This window comes from Oryza brachyantha, chromosome 12 (assembly GCF_000231095.2).
Source record: "Oryza brachyantha chromosome 12, ObraRS2, whole genome shotgun sequence".
Classification (NCBI taxonomy): domain Eukaryota; kingdom Viridiplantae; phylum Streptophyta; class Magnoliopsida; order Poales; family Poaceae; genus Oryza; species Oryza brachyantha.
This window is the reverse complement of record NC_023174.2, coordinates 5,294,557-5,312,214: the sequence shown is the minus strand read 5'-3', so window position 1 is coordinate 5,312,214 and position 17,658 is coordinate 5,294,557. Positions and strand designations below refer to the sequence as shown.

At 43.3% G+C, this 17,658-nt stretch overlaps 1 protein-coding gene across 1 annotated transcript; it reads left to right on the top strand.

Annotated features, from left to right (window-relative positions):
- The first annotated feature begins 17,139 nt into the window (after positions 1 to 17,139).
- On the top strand, positions 17,140 to 17,658 carry LOC102700201 (uncharacterized protein YpeP-like). Its single transcript, XM_015842771.1, has one exon. It carries the CDS (start codon positions 17,140 to 17,142, stop codon positions 17,656 to 17,658), a length of 519 nt encoding a protein of 172 aa, XP_015698257.1.

Here is a 17,658-nt window from a genome sequence, read left to right as displayed (position 1 = left end):
GAATTTAGGTATGACCATTATATTTTATAATATGGAATGAAGCGAATGAGTATATTACAAGAATGTATAAAGAAAATGTAGGAAAATCGATGTTCGTAGTTGATCTCTTAAATTACCAGCTGTGTGTAAAAAATCGATTTTTCCCGCCTGTAGAAATAATGAATGTTTCCATTCATTTTGTTAGAGACGATAGCCCAATCCTTGTGTAAAATTTTGACGATGTTTATTGGACACAACCAATAAATTTACATGCATCACTTATATGGTACAAAATGTCGAAGAAGCGTGTGTGGATGTTGTTTATAAACTCAGTAAGCACTTTTTCTGAAAACTACTATGATCACTCAAGGAGTCATTACAATTTCAAAGACAATAATAGATTAATCTATATGGTCTCTATGTGTGTTTCTTAATTACAGCTAGAACACACGAAAATTTATCAAGTCAGTTTTGTCTGTAACAGCAGAGGTTGACATGTATAACATTATAGACGGTGGTTGTCTATTTAATATATAGAGACAGCTAAATAGATAATTTGTATAATAGATTATCTATTTAGTTTGTAGCATATTTAATACCTATACTTATATTTTATATTTATTGCATGCAACCAATGCATGAAGTATTTATCTAAAAAAATGTTGCATGCCATTAACTTGGGAGCACGTGTCCAACTATAGACGAACGAAGAGACGATCGATGAAGTTTTTCTTGAGTCAATGATACTACGTAGGATGGCTAATCTGACGTAGATGTATATATATATAGACAACTGTTATCTCATTATTGTACATACCCTAATATTTGGAGTAATGGATACATAAATCGAGGGAAATTACATACGACCAAAGACAATTAATTCCGTCGATTTTATCTCTCAAACATTAATTAGAGGGTCTAACTACTACCTTCTTAGGGTATGTACAGCCCATAGACAAGGGTCATCTATAAACCATCACGTAAGTAAAACTAGCTGAGGTGTACCATATTGAATGAAGAGAGAGACTCAAGCCGTCGTCTCGTGAGACGCCGGCTTCGGCCCGTGCTCCGAGAAGACGACGACACGTTGTACGGAGTGTCTCCTCCCAGCGACGATGCAATCGATCCGGCCGGTGTGAGCACTCTTGTTTGCCGAGTAAATCCTCGTTCGTGCAAGAACTCCACCCTGCGCACCTTCTCCTCAGCCACACCCCACACCTCATCTGTACTCTCATTCCAGTGGTTGTGCTAGGCAATGGTGAAAGAGAGGTGCCAGGCGACGACAACAACGCAAAAGTTGCTTGACGCGTAGGCGGCGCGGAAGCGGACGGCGGCGCCGGTGCGACATGGCAAGAGTTCGTCAGCGGCTACCAGATCCAGGGCTGGACATGCCCCTAGTGCTGCTGCAGCGACGGCTGGGTCAAAGGCTGCATCTGGCATCCATGGAGCAGCTGCAACGGATGGCTCAAGGAGTAGATCTGGCTCTGCTGCTGCTCTATTTCTGACTCCTTCCACTGACAATAGGCATGGCTACACAAGCAGCTATCCATTCCCTGACCATAGTTTGATTCAGCATCATGGTAATACACTATTTACTTGCTGTGCTACATTGGTTCAATTCATCTATCCAGCATGAAGATTAACACTTATCATGTATTCTTATCTGATGGTTTTGTAAATAAAGACCCATGGTTGTGTAGCAAATTATATTATCTATTTTTATCTCAAGCAAAGTTATCCACTGATCAATGTAAGTTAAATCAGATAGATTGACAAATTTAAGTTCTTGTGTATCCTCTGCTTTACATATTTAGTCATAAAATTTGTGGGTCTGAATTTCTTTCCTTCCGGCTAATAACACATAATGTTCTTCCTGATCTATATGTTTAAGTAATGCACATATGCCTTTTTCTGTTTGATTAAATCATATGGTAAACGAAAATTATTTGTGTATGTGTGTTATGCATCTTTCTACCTGTGGGTGTGCGTGCGTTATTCATTTGCTACCTGACTAAACAATTTTGCTTAAAGGATTGGCTTACTGTTATCTCTAAGAAAAGAAGTCCGGAAATAATCTCATTCAAATATAATCAATCGCCGTGCCATCTCCTACAAGTAAATTCACCAGCTATATCTCATACAAGAAACAACAAATTGATCATCAAGTTTAGAATTGATCACCGTGATTTATGTGCCCATAAATGAATTAAATTGCTTGCAGACAACTTAACAGACAGATAGTTATACAAGTTCTATGTTTACTTGTCTATATATAACTTATAGACAGCAGCTGTCTAATGGGTTGTACATTCCCTTAGTTTGCAGCCCAAGAAATGTTATACGAACTAAGAAATGTTCCCTTCCTTAGTGGTTTTATCGTACTTGGTGTGGCACATTGACCCATTCTTCCGTGAGTGTGGTGCTCATACATAGTTACACTAAAAAAACATAAAAGACCTATGGGCCATATTTTCACGTAGATGCCAAGTATTGATAACGTGGATAATTAAAAACTATCATCCCCATCTCATAAGAGCTGATTTAGAATTTCACTACCAATAGGATAATATATTCTACTACGGGTAGATGAAATGGTAGTATAAATAGATCTGATTTGTACGATTAAAAAAGACAAATGATCGAGAATAGTTTTACGACAGGTAGAAAGTATCGTACAACACCTATTCTCATGAGCATAAGAAGTACTAGGGGAACCACATGTAATACTCCGTTAACTCTCCCCATCGACGATCTTCTCTTGTGTGAAGACACGAGGTAACCAACCAAGGAGGACACAGGCTCGAGCTCGTCCAAACACGTGCACGAAGGGAGGCAGCAGCGGCAAGCGAGCTTAATTTGTGAAATCTTGAGCTAGGTTGCCAAGATAATGGAGCACACGATGGGGGCAACGAACGGTTGGTATGGGTGGCTTTAACATAACCACTCCTGATGGTGGTAGTCGGTGTCACATGTGGAGTGATAGGAGCATGAGTTGGTCGCCAACGACATAATTAACTAGCTGTCCGGGTGTGATGACCGTTGGGAATAGTGCCACATTCGAAGTTTAGGTGAAGTGGCACCAACTTAAAAGGGAGGAGTCCCTCAGCTCATAGGCTAGCTTTAGGTGTAGAAATGCTTCCTCCCGATTGGGCCAGCGTCTTCTGATTTTTGGGCCAACAAGTAGTATCAGAGCTAGGCCCGCAAGAATCTCTTTAGTGCCGTGCATACTCGTGTGGTGTAAGTCCGAAGCCAGTGGACTGCGGGTGTGAGGCTCGTATGTGCCTACATGTTGGGCCGATCAGTGAACCGCGGGTCACTGCTAACGGATAGATTGTTAAGAATAGTCCCACATTGGGATGGCAACGGGGTGGGTCAGGAGCGGGTTGGATAGGAACAGACCCGAACCCGCTACCTGAATTGTATACCCGAACCCGGACCCGATTGGAGAAACGGGTAGAATCCAATCCCCGTACCCGACCCGACCGAGTGACCCGCTCACTCGCGTTGAGTAATATCTTACTTCAATCAACACAATAAATAAAAGACAGTGATGAATTCAGCTTGAACAAAAATGAATATTTCATGCATGATCCATCAATGCATCATTTGAAATACACAATAATTAAGATCCATCACTCGCCTGTTTCTTTACCTTGCTCCTCGTCGCCTTAGGATTGGGCTTTTGCATATTTTATGGGCTATAATTTAAGGGATTATAGTCTAATATACACCCCTCGGGTCCCGACGGTAGGACTTAATACCCGGCCTCTCACCTGCCCATTGCAGTACAACAAGCCGAGGCAGATTGGAAAGAAAATTAAGCGGGAAAAATCCTAATAGTAAACCCTAGGCGAAGAAAACACAGTACCCAATGGCAGAAAGCAAAAATGAAGGCAGGGGAAAGATTTACCTCTGGAATCTCATAGGGGGTGTCAGGTGATGAGGTTCACGAAGCCATTGGTGATGACAAACGCCGGATGCAGCGGTGAGATTGGAGAGGGAAGCGGCGAAGCCTGGGGCGGCAAGTTCCTCAAACACGGAAAGAGGGGGCGCGATTCAGTAACAAATGCGATTTTAGCCGGAGGTTTTGGTATGGTGAGATCAGAGAGCGCACAAGGGGGATCGCGAGAGCTCAAGGAGGAAGATGAGAGCAATGGCGATAGTGGCTAAGTCTGAAATGGGCAGAAGCTTATAGAGCAAGCGACGGAGAAGTACCTGTTAGCATAGTGCGCTGAAACAGGGAGCCCGTTAGACTATACCGTTGCAACAGGGGTGAGCCGATGGCAGAAATCGGTTACAAAAGAAGAAATTTTGGAACAATGAATTATTCCGAAATTGGGTGCATGTGTTAACGCCGGATGTGGTAAAATCGCCGTTATTGAAACGCAATTAAGGACCGAATCGGACAAGAAAGGACGGATCGGCTAGAAACAGGAGGTTCAAAACGGCACGGATGTAGCCGATAGAGTCCGAGTCGGACAGGAGGTGGAGTCCGATTGGGCCCAAGGGTTAGAGATAGATTCGGTATTAATTGTGAGTTCGGGTAAATTAGTTAGGCTTTATCTTAGAGTTTGTTTAGGATTTTGGACTTAATTAAAGTCCAGATGTAATAAGTTAGTTACAAATACGGATCCTTATTCGGTTCGCTTAGTTAGATCCGAGGGTATAAATATGTGTGTCCGGGGTCGTTGTAGATCATCTTCAGATCAATCTACTCAATTTTGACGCATCGCCAAATCGTTCGACTTGCTTGGGCTTTTGGTGCGAGGTTTGTCAGCTTCGCAATGTAAGTTCCTAGCTTGTCAAAACCCTTCGAACGACTAAAACAGGACTGTCTCGGTTATGTCTGATCTCCTGCATAGTTGATCGACAGGCTAAGTTCTATTGTTACTTTAATCTGTTGTGGCTTGAAGTAGTGATAGTTCTCAATCAAGTTCTTGCGAGTTCTTCTATTTAATCTGCCAGCACGAGTCTGGTCAACCTGATTCTATCTCGGTTTGGTCCGATCAATCTAGTTGGTCGGGTTTGTGTTATTTGCATGGGATGCTCGTGGGGGCTTACGTTGCGGTTCTAGCCAGCATTATCGCGAGAACCTGTTAGTTTATTCATTAAATTCGTCGATCTTCATATTTCTGTAATTATATCGTACTAGATCATGTACTGTCTTGGTTAGGTCCAATCTATGCGTGTTTAGTTCGATCTGCTTATGGAAATCGGTCCAATCGGCTGACGTTAATGAGTAAGTTGATAGATTGCGCTAGTTTGCTATCCTGTTACTCGTATGCTACAATGCTTTACTGATTTCATGCATGGCCATACCTAGATCTGTACTGTCTTGGTTGAGTCCGATCTTTTAGGTTTGGTATGAGCATGTATGCGATTGGTTATTGTTGTTTTATGCTAGTAATTGGTGTAGCACCCAGTTTACATTAAATTCTACGTTTAGTCTCTTATCGGCTGCTGATTTTACATGCGATAGGCACTAGATCAGTTCGATCAGTTGATTAATCTTAAAACTATCTTGGTTGAGTCGGATCTTTTATGATTAGTGAGTTAATTAGTCTGTTGGGTGGTTATCGTACTACTGATTCAGCTAATTGAGCACGTCTACACTTATCATCATAAAATTCCTATAAAGTCGATCATCTGGCTCATCGGCTAAGGTCCTAGGACAACATCGGCTACCCGGTCGGTAGCGATTTCGGGGTTAACTATTTTCCTTGTTATATATTCTCAGTTGTAGGATCAAACTGACTGGCATGCCTGGCAATTCTAAGAATTAGGTGCTGCATTAGAGTGATCCAAGATTAACTCGCGTCAACACGCTCCCGCCACCGCAGTAGCTACGATGAGGACATAACATCATTGGATATGACCTAACCGTTACACCTTTAAAAACTAAAGGTGTAAACATTCTTCACGAGAATATCATGTTATATATTTGAACAAATGTCATTGAACATTAGTTTTATGTACTTTTGTTGTCATAAGTACTTGCATGGGTGAAACAAAGAGAAGCGTGCATATAGAGTGCATGGACAAATAATGAGGTTGATTGGGCCCAACACATAGCCTTCCTCAAGTCTTCTGCTAAGCTACCATGATGCTTTTGCGATATACAAACCAAGAGATAAAATTCTATGTTTTCTGGATTTAGGTTCAATTTGGGTCTCATGACACCACCAACTCCAAACATACTATGTCGCTGATCAAGAAGACTTCTCGGGGCCCACGAGTACTTGTTGAAAAAAATACGGATTCTAATTTCAGATAGTTTCGGTAACATGCCAAAATTCCTCATGAGCTATTCAGAATATGTTTGCAGGCAGAAACCCTTCGTGGTGAGATGGATTACACAATCGATAATGACTAGGTTGCTAGGTAACAATTTGCATATCGGATGCTCTTCACATCACCATGTCAAACCTATCGGGAAATCATACACATAATCTCACATCATGCAACCTCCCTTGCTGCCTTTCAGTGGGCCCCACACAACATCCTCACTCCCCCCCGCACACCCTCTACCCAAGTTCTCGCCATGTGGTACCGTGCTATCGCCACCACCACACCTACTGTCTCGCTGTCGACCTTTGGGAGGCAGCGGTACGAAGGAACTGCAGAAGTAGATAGGGAGAGAAGATAGGAGAGAGGGATATGGTCTAATTTATTATTTTTTCTAAAACTGACATATGTGTCTCACTTATTTTAAAATTAGTTTTGCTAACTGGACTATCACGGTAGTGCTATGTATGCTCAGCGTAGGATAAATTAAACCGTTAATTAAGGGAGGTAATTTGATCTAGTACCAGTAACTGAGGGACTTAAATGGATTTCCATTAACCTCGTAGCAATGAAAAGGAGAAAAAGCCCATCAGGGCCCATGTGTGGCGAGGACACAAAAGCAATGGGCTGTAACCTCATGGCGATATCTCAATCGGAAATGAGGTTTGCAGCAGGGCCATCAGCCAAGGGCCATTAGACACCAATCCAGGCCGACGGGACAGATTATTGGGTGTTTCTGGTCACCCACTCAACATTTTTCTTTCTACATTTCAACAACTTGCATCCCTTTCCTCTCTCCGCTATACTCCGTCACTCTCTAAAGACCTGAAATTCAAACTTTTTTTTTACTAAATTAGTTATCATATAAGATTCAATTAACACTGTTCTATTCATTGCAATGAAATATTTACTCAGATGGTTGTATTCTGATCGGAGTAAAATTTGTTCTTAAAACAGAAGACAGGAGTAAAATACATTGCTGGTTCTTCAAGTTCTATGCAAAATGTTCAAAGTGCACATATGTAGCTTGGATGCTAACGTGTGATAATTTAATATTTGTAAATCCCATTGCTACAATATGACACAAAATCAACTCATGTCGCTCCCAAATCACACTCTGCCGCTATCCGAACCATCGTCACTTCCATTTTAATTTGGGATCGATGAATGTCAATTTAAGGGAATAGTGTAGTGGAGAGGTCTAAATACAAAATTGGCACCATCTTACAAATTCACATTATGTAATTATGTAATTTAGACATCGGTGTGGGTTTATATCATCCAGGGTCAATTTCTAATCTTAGCCTAATATTGATCACCTGTGGTAATGTAGAAATAAATTGATCTACTGAACTGATTGAGAAACCATTAAATTCGAATTGATCTTCTTGCTTTCTTCTTTCCTCTCTTCTTCTCTGATTTTACTTGCAGTAGACGTAGGCGGCGTAGCAGTAGAAGTTCTCTCCTTCCCAATTATCAATAATCTTTAGGTCTTTACCTGCAATGTCATAAGATTACCTCACAACTCCCTTCCAGCGCTCCAAGCGATCAAGCAATTTGGGTTATGAATTTCGTATGTTGGATTTGGGCGTCCCCTCCTTTATAGTTATATCGCTGGTGGGAGTCTAGGGTTTACCTCGTATTTGGTATGAAATCTGATTCTACCGATCACCGAAACAAACTCCTATTATATCTCTAATTCTTCTTTGAGTAGGACACAGATAAGTTAGAGTCACGGTGGATTTTGAATTTCTTTATACCGGTCTCTATCTCTAATTCTTTTATCTGGTGTCTAACCGAAAAATCAACCAACAATCGGATGATACATTGTGCATTTTGCAATTTAATAGATTTAGATGATATTGTGTTTCATATTGTAAGACTTTCTAGTCTCGCCTAAATTCATCAATCAATAAATGTATATAATTTATATATGTCTAGATTTATTAGCATCCATATCAATCCAGACAAGGCTAAAAAATCTTACACTATGAAACGAAGGAAGTACCTTACTTCAAGTTTAAGAATTGACCATATATTTTACTCTTTTGATAAATAAATCTATTTGTTTCCGCCATTAAAAAATATGTTTCATACGTGCAAGCGAATATTTTAACTAGCACCCACGACCTATGCATGAACACACTCAGCTCTGCTGAAAAATACAATGTCAATGGCATGCCGTCTGTCGATAAAGGCTTTTGCCGGCACAAGACTCTGTTAGGGCTCCAGCTGTTGGGAAAAGTATTTTGTAGAAAATTTCTACTTAGCGGCACATGAGTGCGGCCAATTTTGTAGATCCCCGAGACTCCGAGAAACACTGTATTTCCAGTAGACCAATTATTTTCTACATACATGTTATTCACGACAGATTGTTTGACCCAATATATTTTGTAATGAAAATCAACTTTTTTTAACAAATTACCATATGTTGCAGTTTTCGCAACAGACTACTGCTTCCTATCCGGTGCTGCGGTCTAGTGTGGGATTTTAATTATTATACTTTTCTTCCATAGAATATATATAACCCGGCATTTTCCTTATGGCCAAATAAAATATTTTGATAAACTGCGTTGTCAAGGATCTAGTCTTTGGCTGCGTTCTTCTGCTCTATTACTAACCTACACTACTAGAAAACTTATTTTCAGCTGTAGGGGTTCGATTTTCACAGGCGGACATGACCTTCAGAGCCAAAACCCCACCGGCAAAAAATGTACCCGGGGTGGAGGGGACGGTCCGCCTGCGAAGATAGATCTTTGCAGGCGGGCCATATAAGCATCGCCTGTGAAGATTGATCTTCGCAGGCGGCAGACGTCGTTCCCCTGCGAAGATCGATTTTCGCAAACGCCGCTTATATGGCCTGCCTGCAAAGATGCCCCTACATAGTCTTCTTTCTCCCCGAGCCAAGTTCATTCTCCTCGAAGTTTCTCTCCCCTAAAGTGACTTAAATATAGGGGAGTTTTGAACTTCAAATCTTCGGGGGATGTTTCTACGGTGCTTAGATCTACTCATTTCTACACTAGATATGTAAATTTCAAGCTTATAGACCTCAATTTGTGATGGATTTATGCATGCAAAATTATGAAGGAAAAGCTCCATGTTTTTTTAATTTAGAGGTTAGATGTATGTGTAATACTTGATGCCTCTTGTTGCAGTGGTTTAATGTGGTAATTCTCATCTTTTTTATTTTGCTATCACATCCACCTCTTAGTTCTAGATCTAGATTTTGTCATATTTATATGAGAGAGAATAAAATTTTGATGTCTATTTATTTGGTGCATTCAAATAACAATTTTATTAGTTTGTAATATGTGGATGATATGATTTTGTTAGATTTTCCTAATATACTAATTTCGCATGTCTTTGTAAAAAATTTAAAGTAATAATATTAAGGTTTGTATATTTGTACGTAATTACTATTTTTATTATAACTACTGTAGACATTTTCAAATTACAAAAATAAACTAAAAAGATTTTGAAATAAATATATTCACATCTGTAACAATCTTCGCAGGCAGACGGACCGGACCGTTTGTGAAGATAGTTATGCCATGTGGAGGTTGCATCTTTGCAGGCGGACGGACCACTTGCAAAGATAGTAAAAAAGGGTCTGCGCAGGCAGGCGATCCGCCTGTGAAGATGATCTTCACAGGCGGACCGCCCGCCTGCAAAGATAGGTTCCCTATATAAGGCCCCGCCGGTGGCGCCAAAATTTGTAAGTCCAAGCAGGAACCCTAAAAATTTTGGTGCCGTCAGGCTGCCAATTTTTTTCGTCGCCGCACGCCGTCCTCTGCCGCCACCCGCCTGCTCCATCGCCCTCCGACCGTCGTCCTCCACCGCCATCCTTCGCGCGCGCCGTCCTTCGACCTCCGGCCACCGCCGCCGGCCTCCACCGTGTTCGAGCTGGGGGGAGGAGGAGGTGGCGGTGTCGTCGGGCTGAGGGGAGGAGGCGGCGGCAGCGGCGTCGGGCTAGGGGAGGGAGCCCGACTTCGACACGCTACCGTGATTGGTGAGGTAGGTGCCTTCTATTCGCGTTGAGAGAATTTAGGCTGAATATGGGGAAAAATCATGGTATATGTATCCAGCTATGAGTTATATATAAGGATGAGAAGGGATTTCTTAACATTTGTACTATCAGTTTTTTGTATGCTTCACTCTCAATTATATCTAATTCATGCTTCACTCTTCAATCTGTGAAACTTCAAAAAAGAAATATAGTTCAACTTAAAACTCTGAATGCAGTGCACTTAGTTCTGTGAAACTTTCCAAACCAGATTGTTCAAGTGTATGTTCTTAAATTATTACTTGCTAGCACTTACCACTGTTATTGATGTTAAGCAACAGAACGAACTTATTTTTAGCAAGTTGGAAGATTGATTGCTCTTGTTGCTTCTTGTATCTAGAGTGGGATCAATGCGATTAAGGATAGTTAACAGCGTACAGTCCTAATGCTGGGACTCGAGCTAACAAAGGCTATCTGCAATAAGCTCCAAGGTATGTGGATGATTTTTTTGTTTGCAGACTTGTCTCCCTGGTTCAGAAGAGGTTTAGCTTTGTTTACTAATATAAATGTGCAGAGGAAAACGAGATGTCTCAGATGTTTTCAAGTCATATTTGTCAATTCAATTCCATTCGGTTCTTTCGTTGCCTTCAAATCATTTTACCTTTTGTAAACCAATGGTATGTACAAGAATGTTGGCCTCAGCACCATTCATTTATTTTCGCTGCCTTAAAATCATTTTTACCAAATAAGTAAACCAGCTATTGATACCAGTGCACTGGTCATTTTCACTTTATCATTTATAATCCTGCAAATCTTGAACATTTCTCACCTGACACACGCACTCTAATGACATCATAAAAAATCAGAGTTGCACAGGGTGTTAAGATATCGGCATAGGTGAGTCCACTATCTTTCCTTTTTCTTTGTGTTGCACACTTTTGCCGCACCAACTTAATGGTCTCTTTCTTTCAGGACCTGTTAACGTCAGATTTTGATAAATCGTCATTATGAATCGAAACACAGCTAAAAGCCGAATCGTCAAGAAAAGGGGAAATCGGCTAGGCCCAGGAAACAAGGTGCGGTAAGGTTTCCAGCCGATGGAGCCCAAATCAGACATGTGGTAGAGATAGGTTCGGATAAGGATTGTGTATCCATGTAATTTGATTATGTTTTATCTTAAATTCCGGTTGGGATTCTATTATCTGATTAGAGTCCGAACCCTGTAAGTTAGTTAGTAACGGATTAGTATCCGGTTAGTTATTTCCCGGGGCTATAAATATAAGTGCCCGAGGTCTTTGTAAATTATCTTCAGATCAATTCAACTTGGCGCATTGCCTCAAATCTTCGACTTGCTTGAGCTTTCGGTGCGGGGTTTATCAGCTTCGCAATGTAAGTTCCAGTTCGTCAAAACCCGTCGATCAATTAAGACAGAATTATCTTGGTTAAGTCCGATCTTCTGCTTAGTTGATCGGCGGGCTGAGCTCTATCATTATTTTAATCTGTTTTAGCTTAAAATAGTGGTAGTTCTCGATCAGGTTCTTGTAAGTTCTTCTGTATGATTTGTTCGCATGAATCCTGCTAGTCTGATTCTGTCTCGGTTTGGTCTGATTAATTAGGTTTGCTAGGATCATGTTGTCAGATTGGATTGGGGGTTTATCGCTAGAGGTTTAGCCAGCAGTATCTTTAGTAATTCATTGATTAGCTAATTAAGCTCACTGATCTTCATGTTTCTATATCATGCGAAACTACGTACTGTCTCGGTTAAGTCTAATCTATGCATGTTTGGTAGGATCCGTTCATAGGAATCTGTCCAATTGGCTGAGTTTAATAGATTAGTTGATGGGTTATGCTGCCTTGCTATCTCGTTATTTACATGCCATAATATTCATCTGATGTCACGCATGGTTATACTTAGATCTGTAATGTCTCGATTAGGTTCGATCTTCTAGATCTCATATAGGCATATGTCCAATTGGTTGTTATTGTTTTATGTTGGTAATTAGCGTAGCATTCCAGTTTGTATTCAATTCTACGTCTAGTCTCTCATCGGCTGAAGCTCCCTGTGTGATAAGTTCTGCGATGTTCCGATCGGCCGATTAATCCTAAGACTGTCTCGGTTTGGTCCGATCTCTTAAGATTAATTGGTTGGTTGAGACATTCAGTATTTATCTTGCTCGTGATTAAGCCGATTAGGCACATTTATAATTAGAATCATGAAATTCCTGTAAAGTCGGTCGATTTGTCTATCGGCTAGGGTCCTAGAACGGTATCGGCTATTCGGCCGATAACGATTTTGGGGTTAACTATTTTTTCTATGTCATATCTTGTCAGTTATAGGATCAAATTGACTGGCACGCCCAGTACTTCTAAGAATTAGGTCCTACACTGGAATGGTCTAAGATTGATTCCCAGGCCTACGTGTGCGACCGTTGATTGTTATTTTCAGCGTCAACACATTTTTGGCATGCCCGGTGAGACTGTGTGAAGAACCCAATTCAACTACGAGCCAATCAAGCGTCCATGAAGTCGAGACGTAGCCAATGACTACAAAAGAGGTCAGCGCTGATAACATTCGTCCTATCACGTGGGAGAACTTCACCGATGAGCAACGGGCCCTGGTGCAACGCCACATGGACAAATTTCAGGAGCTATGCCTTGAGTCCTTCAGCATGACTCGGGGCAGTCCGGTGTAGAAATCTCAACTTCCAACGCCGAGTTCAGAACACCGGAAGGGAGGTGACGCAGGAAAAGGTAGCGATCCTCCCCTAGAAAACCAGCCGAATCTACAGGACATGGTAGATTCGGCAGTACACCATGCACTCATTAACCAATCGGGGGTGCTGGTGAACACCCTGTCGGGATTAATTCGGCAGGTGACCGATGGAGCTCCTAATGGAGAATTACACCAGAAAGGGCCTAGGTACTTCCCAGATGGGGAAAGGCCCATGTATCGGCAATACAGGGACGAAAGGGAACAAAGGGACGAAGAGCCAATACCGTATAATCTCCGCGTACAGTTGGAGGAGATCCCAGAGAGACCAAGACAGCCCAACCATGAGAGGACACCTCCCAGGAACGCTCGGCATGCTAATCCATACTACCGGGACAACCAACAGTACCAACCACCTCCCGCATGGCCACATCGGCCGGAGCCGATGTGTGAAAATCAGGTCCGTCAACCCAACCCAATACCTGGTGGGCAGTTCAGAGATGAAGATTGGACGGACCGGATAGTAGAAATCATGCAGGAGCATTTCGGATTAAGGCCAAGGGAAAAGACAACCATGTGTCGGCGCCCATACCTAGAATGGTTCGAGAGGGTGCCGTTACCACACCGGAACAGGGTACCGGATTTCTCCTAGTTTTCGGGACAAGATGACACGTCGACCATTGAGCATGTTAGCCGGTTCCTGGCCCAGTGTGGTGAAGCATCGGCTGAAGATGTGCTAAAAGTGCGTTTTTCCCACTCTCGTTGTCCTGATCGGCCTTCGCCTAGTTCTCGTCCCTACCTCCGAATTCAGTCAGAAGCTGGGCCGATCTCAAAAAACAGTTCCATAAGTACTTCTTCCTGGGAGTACAGGAGATGACGTTGACCGATCTCACCACAGTTAGACAAAAAGTAGATGAATCGGTCCACGATTATGTCCAGAGGTTCCACAACGTGAGGAGTCGATGCTATCGGCTGAATTTAAGCGATCAACAGCTAGCCGAGCTAGCATTCCTGCGCTTGCTTGGCCAAATCAGGGAAATATTCTCGGCTCAAGAATTCAAGAGTTTGGCCCATCTCGTGCAAAAAGTGTCGGCCCATGAGGTCCGATACCAAGAGGCCAGGAAGGAGAAGTTCCAGCGCCGCGTCGCCTACCTGGCCGAAGAATCATCAGACTCTGATGTCGAAGAATCTGACATAGGATTGGCGGAGTGGACTAGGAACAAGAAGCCAGTGAATTGCCCTGGGTCAAGGGGGCAAAGGAGACAGAGAAATTCGATTTTGACGTCAACAAGGCCGACAAAATCTTCGACCTCCTGCTACAAGAGAAGCACATCCAGTTGCTGGCAGGACATGTCATACCATCAGCCGAAGAACTGAAAAAGAAAAAATATTGCAAGTGACATAATTATGTCTCTCACCACACAAACGATTGTCAGATCTTCCGGCGCCAAATCCAAGTCGTGGTCGAGCAAGCCCGCAGTAACTTTGAAGAGACTAAAAAGCCGATGAAGATTGACGGGCATCCTTTCCCAGTCAATATGGTCTAGCTTGAGTTCGGCTATGGGTGAACAACAGCTCAAGGAGACGCCCAGGTACCAACGATTTCACTTCCACTTCAATGATGAACAGGTACCACCGGCGATTCGAAAGGAGCCAGAAGCACGACGAGCCGTCCTGATATGATGATTATTGGGATTGCTCGTTCTTCCAATACTGCTGGGAGGAAAGGATAAGACTGCCATCCAAGAGAGACTGCCCCGAGTGCAACCCGGAGGAACAAGAATACACCAGCCCACAACCGTGCCCCAGGAGGTCAAGAACACCACCACAACGCCAGTACCAGTGCATGACAGGCTGGGCCCTCGGCAGCAAAACTATGAGGACTACGATGAGGAGGAGATCGACCAGTATTACAACGATCAAGAGCAGCCGCCGCCAATGAAGCCTAACCAATGGTGTCCCAGCGGCTTATTCACGAAAAATCAGAAGAGACGAGTGCAACGACTCCATCAACATGAGCTTCAGCAGCGGCAAGATGAAGAACAGCCACCGGCAGCCAAGAGGACACGCAAAGAATGGCGCATCAAGTCAGAAGTCCATAGAACATCGGCCGATGTGAACATGGTAGTTATTCTACCAGCGGAATTCAAGGCCGATTGGTCTGATGACGAGGTACAAGAGACAACAGCCCAGCTCGTACTGCCTTCACAACCAGTCGTCTTCGAGAAGCTGACAGAGAAGGACCATCGGCACCTTCGAGCACTCTATATACAGGGGCATGTCGATGGAAAGCCGATGACGAAGATGCTGGTCGATGGTGGTGCGGCGGTGAATTTAATGCCATATTCCACTTACAGAAAGCTAGGAAAAACACCCGAGGATCTTATCAAAACTAATATGACGCTCAAAGATTTCGGGGGCAACTCTTCAGAAGCCAAGGGGTGCCTTAATGTCGAACTCATGGTCGGAAGCAAAATGCTGCCAACTACGTTCTTCGTCATCAACGGGAAAGGATCCTACAGTCTGCTGCTTGGCCAGGACTGGATCCATGCCAACTGTTGCATCCCCTCCACCATGCACCAAAGTCTGATACAATGGCATGGGGATTATAGCCAAGACAGATCTTCCCACGTGGGAGGCAAAAGGCTATGAGTGCATCTCCGGAAAACCCTGGTCGGGGGAATTCCTGAGCGTATCGGACACTGGGATCCAGCCGATATGCAATCAAGAGTCCCAGTAAACACCCTAACCAGAGCAGTTGACGACCTAGATGGCAAACTAGGCCAGGGATTTATGCGGCCGATAAGCTAGAAGAAATAGATATAGGACCTGGGGACAGACCAAGGCCGACATACATAAATGCAAATTTGACCCCGGAATTCCGGGAAGAATTAATAGGACTATTAAAAGTGTATGTGGATTGTTTTGCATGGGAATATCATGAGATGCCGGGACTAAGCCGATCGATCGTCGAACATCGGCTGCCGATTAAACCAGGTTATCGGCCCTTCAAGCAACCACTGAGAGGGTTCAAACCCGACATGTATGAACCGATCAAGGCAGAAATCACTAGGCTATACGATGCCAAATTCATCCGGCCTTGTCGGTATGCAGAATGGGTATCCAACATCGTCCCGGTACACAAGAAAAATGGCAAACTATGGGTCTGCGTGGATTTCAGAGACTTGAACAAAGTGACCGCGAAAGATGAATACCCGTTGCCGGTGGCCGATCAATTGGCGGACTCTGGGCACAAGATGATTAGTTTTTTGGATGGCAATGCTGGTTACAATCAGATATTCATGGCGGAAGAGGACATCCACAAAACGGCTTTTAGATGCCCGGGGGCAATCGGCTTGGTCGAATGGGTCGTCATGACGTTCGGACTGAAGAGAGCCGGAGCAACGTACCAGCGAGCCATGAATTACATATTCCATGATTTGATCGGCTCTTTGGTAGAAATCTACATAAATGATGTCATGGTCAAATCCAGAATAGTGGAAGAACACCTGGGCAACCTACGGCGCGTACTGGAAAGAACAAGGCAATACGGACTGAAAATGAATCCTACCAAATGTGTCTTTGCTATCTCGGTAGGAGAATTCTTAGGGTTTGGTGCATGAGAGAGGGATTGAAATAACCCAGGGATGTCTCCAAGGTATAAACGACACTCAACCCCCGAAAGACAAAACAAAATTACAATCCTTGATCGGCAAAATTAATTTCATCCGGAGATTCATATCAAATCTGTCCGAAAGAATCGAACCCTTATCTCCTTTGCTGAAATTAAAAGCCGATCAAGAATTCTCGTGAGGGGAGAGTCACCAGAAGGCGTTCGACAAGATCAAAGAATACTTGAAGAACCCTCCAGTCATTATGCCACCCAGAAAAGGGTATACTTCAAACTCTATTTGTCAGCCGATCACAAAACTATCGGCTTGGTACTAATCGAAGAAGTGGAGGCAGAGAAAGGGTGGTATATTACTTGAGCAGAAAGTTGTTGGATGCCGAAACCAGGTACCCAGAAGTCGAGAGATTATGCCTGTGCTTATAGTTTTCGTGCACCAAGCTAAGGCATTACCTGCTGGTGGCCGAATGCATGGTCGTGTGTAAAGCCGATGTGATAAAATACATGCTATTGGCCTCGGTCCTGAAAGGAAGGATGGGTAAATGTATCTTGGCACTAACAGAGTATGACTTGAAGTATGAGTCGCCCAAGGCAGTAAAAGGACAAGTGATGGCCGACTTCATAGTCGAACACCACAAGGAAGCCGATTACATCGAGGTCGCACCTTGGACAGTATTCTTCGACGGATTGGTCTGCAGGCACGGATGTGGCATGAGCCTGATGATAATCTCGCCTCGGGGGGCATGTTTTGAGTTCGCGTACACAATCAAGCCGTATCGGACCAATAATCAGGCCGAGTACGAAGCACTGATCAAAGGGCTGGAGCTGCTAAAAGAAATAGGTGTCGAGGCAATCGAAATCATGGGAGATTCCCATTTGGTAATCAAACAGCTGTCGGGGGAATACAAGTGCAGAGAGGATGTCCTCAAAACCTACCATGAAGCAGCCAAGGAACTACTAGAGGACTTCGAGCAAATCACATTGACCGATATTCCTCGAGAACAGAACACTGAAGCGAACTCCCTCGCCCAAGGGGCGTCGGGTTATCGGTAG

Bases quoted from the DNA above. Each gene is read 5' to 3' on its own strand.
- LOC102700201 (XM_015842771.1), top strand. From the start codon at position 17,140: ATGGGTAAATGTATCTTGGCACTAACAGAGTATGACTTGAAGTATGAG.